Raw genomic sequence first — 7,718 nt, forward strand, 5'->3', positions numbered from 1 at the left:
ATTGTGCTTTGTCCTCCCTTGTCCTTCCATTTTTGGGGGAAGGAGGACATTCCTATTGCCTGTAACAATCAGTGTATCCACCGAGGGCTTCTTATTGCTGGAAGCTGTTTGTCAGCCTGGCATCCCAGCTTTTCCTAGGAACAAAGAGAGTGAAAGCTTTTCCCCTTCTGCCAGCACAGCCAGATTTGAAGGCACTGCAGCAGAACCTCAACAGGCACAGATCAGAACAGGTCTGCTCAGACCAGTGCAGTGCAATTTTATGCCAGAGGAAGATCTAGACATTTGCAGAGACTGGTCCCTTTGCTGTGAACTGTGAGCCACAATTCCTGTAAGTGATGGGTCCAGGGTGTACCTGAGCTCTGAAGGGCCTGTGGTGATGGATGATGCTTTTATGTGAGCACCAACTTAGCAAGAGGCCTTGTGACGGTGAACGTGGCCACTGTTTACCTCATTTGTCAGAAAATGGCAGAAATCTCTGAAAAAAAACTTTCCTCCAGAGGCTCTGAATCATTCCTTCACTGCTAATGGATGTTATTTTTTTTTCCAGTGGAACTAAGCCACCATACAAAGCTATTGCTGTGAAAGAGGAGGCAATATTTTAGTTGGCTACTTCCTTGTCAGGCAGTGAAAATCACAGAATTGTTTGGAAGGGACCTTAAAGGAAGGGACCTTAAAGATCATCTTGTTCCAACCCCCCTGCCACGGGCAGGGACACCTTCCACAATTCCAGGTTGCTCCAAGTCCTGTCCAGCCTGGCCTCCAACACTTCCAGGGATGGGGCAGCCACAGCTTCTCTGGGCAACCTGTGCCAGGGCCTCCCCACCCTCATGGTAAAGAATTTCTTCCCAATATCTAATCTAAAGTTACAGTAACCTTTGCTAGTGAGTAGGAGCAATGTGACCCATCTCCAAAGCACAGGCATTAAATTCCTGCAGAAGTGACCAGGAGTGACAAACACAGGGCTTCTGCTGCCAAGCACAGTGTGATGGGAGACTGGAATGTAATACTCAAAGTGCACGTGGCAATCAGCATTTGTCTTCCTTAGGAAAATGCAGGTGTTTTTTGTGGCACCCCAGCGACCTGAAGCAGTGCCTCTCACCTTTCCTGGTCCAACCATCAATCAGTCACACGCCCTGGGGGAAGGGCACCTTTCAGCCCAGCCTCTGTCCTGTCAGGGTTTGGTTTTGGGGAGAGGGCTGTTGGTTCAGCACCAGGCTCAGCCAGGAGCTTGGAAAACACGAGGTGGATGCTTCCCACCTGTGAGAGGCTTTCAGAGCAGAGTGGGGTCTGTGCTGCTGGCTCTGCTGTTCACATCCTCCCACGGCTTTCTGCACTCGGCAGAAGAACTGGCAGGAAATGGAAGCCACTCACAGGAGCGATATTTTAGCTTCTGTGCTGCACAGAAACATTCAGAAACTTTTTTTATGGTCTTTGGATCCAGCAACTCCAGTAACTCTCCCTTTAGCTTGGTGACACTTCTGATTTTACATTAACCTTGGAAGAAGGAGCAACTTTGGGACACTAGAGGAAAAGAGTAACTGGCTGATGGGTCTGACACATTTAAAACTGTCCTGGAGCACCCAAATGGCTGCTCTGCCTGCTTCATCTCTAAACATTTATTTAAAAAATAAATAAATAAATAAATAAATAAATAAATAAATGAAAGAAACGAAACTGCATCCTGTCAAACAGTCTAGTGAATTAAATTATGCAGATTTTAGGTTGGTAAAGCCTTTCATCAGAGTTAAAGCACACGAGGGCAATCCACAGAAACAACTGAAGGTGCTCTGAAGGATGTAGGTGCCTCCCAGCCCGGACACGTTCTCACACTCTTCAGATTCTCTCCCCCCAGGTATTTTTTAAATCAGTTATAACTAAATCTCCTGAGACTCTCTTCTAGGGACAAACAACTCAATTTAAACTTTAGGCTGCCTGCAGACTCACAAGAGGCAGGTCTGCATGTTGTGTTAGTGTGCATTTCTACCTATGTCGAAAAAGGACAGTGACAGAACAAAACAATGTAATTTTTTTTGTGTATTTCTGATATGAATAAGGCTGTTTGATTATTAGAAAGCAATCAGCTGTCCAACCTTGAAATAGGTTTCATGTGATCGAGTTTTGACTTAAATCCTCAGAGTTTGGTTGTGAGAAAATTGCATTTTTCTGCTCGGGGGTCCTCCCTGGCTGAGAGTACTGTGAGAAGTGCCTAAATCTGAATGAAGATAATACAGTTCTAAATCTGAATTAAGATAATGCAGTTGTGCTACAGCCCAGGTGACTGCATACCTGACCTTGCACTGCTGGGCACATCTATTGCTGCAATTTTAATAAGAGTTTTGCTGAGGTGGAAGTTGAGACTCAAGTCTCTGATGGGTGAAACACTAAATGTGCTGATTCCCACAGATATTCTGCTGCCTGAACCACATGCTTCTTTGTATTTTATACATTAATGGAATGCAATATGTATAATGTAGCACATAAATTTAGGATTACCCATTATGCAAAGAACTCTGGTGGGAGAAGTTAATTAAGTGCTGTTGCTATTGGATACCCAACAGCTTGTATTTGTACCATTACCAGTTGCCTGCTGGAGCAAACAGATGCATTTCTTTAATTTATTACTATGATTAGTGATCTCAAAAGCTTTCCCCTAGTTGGGCTTTCAGCCAGTTCAGCCTCATATATGGCTGGATCCCAGAGCCAGTTACACACACTCTGCACAAGGGGAAGTTGGGGCAGATTTAAAGCATTTGTTATGTGCAGGAGGCACTGCAAGCAAAAAGAACTTATGAATACTTGCAACACTTCTGTGAGGAAAGCACATAAATATATTATTTATCCACTTATGTATGCAGAATAGAAGCACATTTTCTCATCATATGAAAAGAACAGGGGCCAGAGTTCAGATATGCACCCAGACCTCAGAACAATGTTTTGTTCAGTTTGATACAAACAGGGAGAAACAAGCTTAGCCTCCTTGACTGCTTGAATAAAAAGAGGAGAATGCAGCCATCCACAGCACAAAATTCACTCTGCACCAAACAGAACTAATGAGGGAAGGTACAGGCTTCTTAACACCTTCCTCTTGCTTTTCCTTCCTCTTTCTTGCCTCCCCAAATCAAATCCACGACTGAGAATTCTGCAGGTTTTCCTTTACAAGGAAATACTTTGATGTTGTGTGCTCATGAAACATTTGTGGTTTATGTCTTCCAGAAAATCATATTGATGTGCCTCAAGATGGGAGAGGTAGGACCAGACTTCAAGGAGCAGCTTTCAAGAAAAATCAACTGAATTACAAGAGGAGGGAAAAATTAGGGATAAGCAGGAGAGAGAAAGACTACAAGAGGAAGATGGAGCAAGTCACCTGAAGACAAACATCATTCAGACAATTTCTGTAAGGAAATGATATGGAAAGAGTCTCCAGGAGAAAGTAGTCTGTAAGCAATATTTTAGTTCTAGGCCAACAATATTATCTCTGAAAGAAAGCACCATATTTGAAAATGCTGAATAGGAAGAAAATTAAGTTGCTCTGGCAAATCCACACAAAGGTGGAAAAAGATCACAAGACAAACCTGTGGTAGATAACTTTTCTTTGCCTCCCCATCCATCTATTGCCATTTGAGCCTAATCTAAGTGTCAGAATACTGAATGTGAGTTTTTCCAAAGTTCTCTGGTGAGCATTTTGTCACAATGGGGTAGATGCTGGCAGTCCTCATCACTGTTAACCATATTTACCATATGCATTGCAAGGTAAGCAAAGTCCTTTCAGTGAGTCCAACTGCAGGGTAGCAGTTGCTTCAACCTTAATGCACATTTTAAGATCATTGGCAATGATTCTGCTAAGACATCAAGCAGCTGAGCACATCTCAAGTTCAGGTTCACACACCCTCTTCAAGAGGGGAGCTTTATTAGGAAGCAAAACAGGCACCCAATTCCACCCCCACACTCCTTGAAGATGAAAAAGAAACAAACAAACAAAAAAATTGGCCAACTGTGTATTTCAAAAGCAATAATACCATTTTCTCTCTGCTTTACAAGGCAATAGTCCAACTCCCTCAGTCACTGACTGGCTTCAGAGTTTACACCTCACAAATCTAAGAATTCATTTGTGAGCCAGAAGGACAGTGATGCTACCACAGAAGTACTTGGTCACCAGGTTGCAATAGGGTGACTTAACTTTCCACAGGACAGACTTATTTTAAAATCCTCCAGTATCAATTACATGGGCAAGCCCTGTGAAGTTCAATTATTTAAGCTGTATATGTGGAGAACCTGGCAGTGGCAACCAAACAGAGGAGTTCATCTGGAAGTCATAACATAAAGCCCTGATAATGCCAAATTAATCCTTCAGGCCTAATATTTTGCCTTGTAAATCTGAATAACTTTAAAATGACCCTACATTCTGCTGTACAGCCAACACAAGGAACATGTGGTCAGTGCATAATCAAGTTTTACTTCTGGACCTCTTTGGCTAAGTGAATTTTATTCCCCTGTTGAACTTAAAAAGGGACACTGTTCTGAGTGATCTGAACTAATTCATGGCTACTGGAGTGCAGGATGGTGCATGACTAAAACCAGATAGGAATAAATTGTGTTGGAGGACCCAACAAGGCTGGAGATCACCAGAGTGCCTAGCCTTCAAAATCTGAGCAGGATGCAAACCCTTCCAAAAAGAATATGTCATCAGAGCATTGCAGAACCATCCAAAGCACTTCAGCTGGGAGCAAAAAGGACCCTCAGCAAAGACACGCTGTAAGTACCTTGCAGATCCTGGCAGACAGTCCAAACTGCTTGCTCCTTGAGGATGAGGGATTCTGCAGGGAAAGGGTCTGTGCTCCTGGGGGTGGGAGAGCTGATCCTGTGAGGTGGAAGGTGGTGCTCTTAGTGCCAACCCACAAGGAAAGGAAAGGAAACCACAGAGCTGGAGGCAATGCTGTCCATGGCTCTGCCAACATCATACCTTCTCCACGCTCCCTCATTGTCTTCAAGGACCATAATCCCTGCAGACACTCAAAAAAGTGCATATCTACACCCAAAAAAGTGCATATGTAGGGTAATCAGTCTCGCCTAGGCACCGTGCAGTAACTCTTGGCTTTTTTCCCCCTTTTGCCAGCACCTACTTCCATTGTGAGGTGAAGACTGCCACTCAGAGAGCTTTGTAAAAAGCTTATGTTCATGGAGGAATTTGTATTAGATACTGGTTTGTGTGACTTACTGTATTTTGTAAGGGTTTTTTTCCCTCTGGGAATTGTGCGTTATAACTGAGCAGTTTTATGCTTTCCTTCTAGTACACGTATACCTTGTAATGGATGTGCTTTTTTGTTTGTTTGTTTTCTTTTATGCTCTATACAGAGCCAGTTAATAGAAGGTAGATACTCTCTGGCTGAAATTCTCATTTTGCCTCCCAGTTAATTTATGGATAAATCCCTGTTGTAGCTGGTGAACTGCGGTTCACCAAGTGTGTTGTTAGAATCACCTGATAGTCTCTCTATTTTAGCAGAATATAAGATCCTGAGTAAGACTAATGCTAGCTGGGCCTTAAACTCCAGGGACATATTGCACTTCATGTGTTTCCCTACCTGCCCTTCTCCCTCAGTGTTTGGGACACTGTACAAGAGCACTGGCTACACAAACAGTCCCCTCAGCATCTCAGCCATCTCTGTAGCTGGGCTCTGATACCCCCCTGCTTTTACTTCATCAAAATCATGGTGAAACAGAAAAACTGCAATGAATCTTTCACTTTTTCCTGCAGAGACTGGTTCAAACACAACCTTTCTCTATAAGAAAGAATCTGGACTAAAACAGATCCATTTTCCTCCGTGTCCGTCCTGATCTGGTTGGAAAAATAAAGGGTCTAAAATTAACATTTACAGCCTATGTTACAACGGCAGCTGTCTGTCTCAGTGGCTATTAATGACCTTCATGCTCCAGAAACCTCCTTCCTTGTCCAACTCATTTTCTCTCTCCAGTTTTACTGAGAACTCAGTGTCCAACTTCTTAATAACTGCTGTGTATAACGTAGGACATAAAAAGATAAGTTATAAAGCTTGTGCAGGACTCGGTGTTGTAATTAACCATCTTTTGTGCCTGGTTATCAATTTTACAAAAACAGAGTGAAAATAATCCGGCCTCTCAATGTCTACTTCAGCATATTGTAGCAGCTCTTTTAGATAACTGGTTTTTATAGTTTTACTGTAATTTCTGTATGAGGACTGTCCACTTGAAGAAGCAACAGGTCAAAATGATTTTTTAGAGTCAGTTCCATTTCACCACCAGTGATGGTGTATGAAAGGTATAAAGCAGCAAAAGCAAAACCTCAGCCACTCACCAGGAAGAAACATCTTTTCTCAGCCTCAAACAATTCTCTTCTGCAAGACAGGCATTTCTTCTAGTCCTCCTTTTACAAAAGTAGTAAATCACTAAGAATATATACAGTACAATAGTCTATTTTAATAGTCAGCAGACAAATTTTAGGCTAATTAAGCTAACTAGAAATTCTAGGGTTGCAGTGATTTCTCTTTATTAATACATTGACAATAATACTGTTTACATAACACTCGATGTTTGAAATCAATACGTGCCAGTGTCCAGTGATTTGCTAATCTAGTTTTGGATCTAATCCTGTCCTATTTTTTGCAGCATTCTCTGACTTCATATTATGAATCATGTTGTCTTTCTAAAGTGATTGCCAAGTAAACCAAAAATGTGTTTTACACTGCTATTGCACTGCTCTTGTCTTTATATACAGTAGTTTTTATAAAGATGTCCTTAGGTTTTAATAAATGAGTGTAATGTAAACTAATCTCTGTAATAAAACTTGCTTTAGTGTTTCAAAGGCTGTCTGGAATAGCTGTAGAGATTTGAGCTTGCCTGTATTTCAATAGCTCCAAAATCTGTGGCTTCCTTTCCATGTGCAGGGGAGTCCCCAGATACCAGCACTCCACAGTGTATTTAATACACAGAATAATGCTTGGATGGGAGAGAGGGGGAAGGGGCCCCAAAAAACCAAACCACACCACAAAAACATGGCTGAGGCCACTGCATAAATAAATACACAATCCCTTTAGTCTGCATCATGTTTCCAGACGTTTCTACCACCAGATATTTAAGAGGGAAGTGTGGGATACTGAACAGAGGCTGCTAAGGAATAAACAAAATCTTCCCACTACTCGAGGCAAGCTGAGAAGAAACTGCAGCTGAGCAGAAAGAAAGCAACATTTTGACTTGCACACACCAAGAACTCCATCCCCATGTGGCTGTTATGGTGGGTCCATCCCCTCCCTGAGGCAAACACAGTTTAACTTGCTCTGTACAAAAAGGCAGGACCAGCAATTCACAAAAAAAAAAAAAAAAAAAAAAAAAAAAAAAAGACCTTTTTTTCCTGCCAGGCTGGAGGATTTGGACAGTTTTTCCAGAAAGATTTAGGTTTCCTAAACACACTGTGCTCTCTCTCGAGGCCCTTTGTCACCTGTTGTTTACAGGAATCATTCCAGATGGTCCCACAACACCGAGGACTGAAATTTCGGCTCTCACACCGGTAAAAACGAACAGTTTTGCCCCAACTGGATTAAACACACACACAAACCCAGATAAAATAACCAGCAAACGACTGCTGCTTTCTGTTGGCAGCTTTGCTGATACTTCAAGCTGTGCCTCCCTCCACCCCCTCCTCGGGGAAATGTCAGTAATGCCCTTGGGGTGCCCAGGTCCTAACACAG

General features: G+C 42.5%; 1 protein-coding gene across 1 annotated transcript in view; it reads left to right on the plus strand.

Annotated features, from left to right (window-relative positions):
• The window catches only part of SHISAL1 (shisa like 1), a 239,480-nt gene extending 232,678 nt beyond the window's left edge, over positions 1 to 6,802 (plus strand). The window contains exon 5 of the mRNA XM_027660793.1: positions 3,214 to 6,802. Coding sequence (XP_027516594.1) covers position 3,214 — 1 coding nt within the window. The 3' untranslated portion in view covers positions 3,215 to 6,802. The remainder of the gene's footprint in view (positions 1 to 3,213) is intronic.
• The last annotated feature ends 916 nt before the right edge of the window (positions 6,803 to 7,718 follow it).

Source organism: Corapipo altera, unplaced genomic scaffold (genome assembly GCF_003945725.1).
Source record: "Corapipo altera isolate COAL_440 unplaced genomic scaffold, ASM394572v1 239, whole genome shotgun sequence".
NCBI classification, from domain to species: domain Eukaryota; kingdom Metazoa; phylum Chordata; class Aves; order Passeriformes; family Pipridae; genus Corapipo; species Corapipo altera.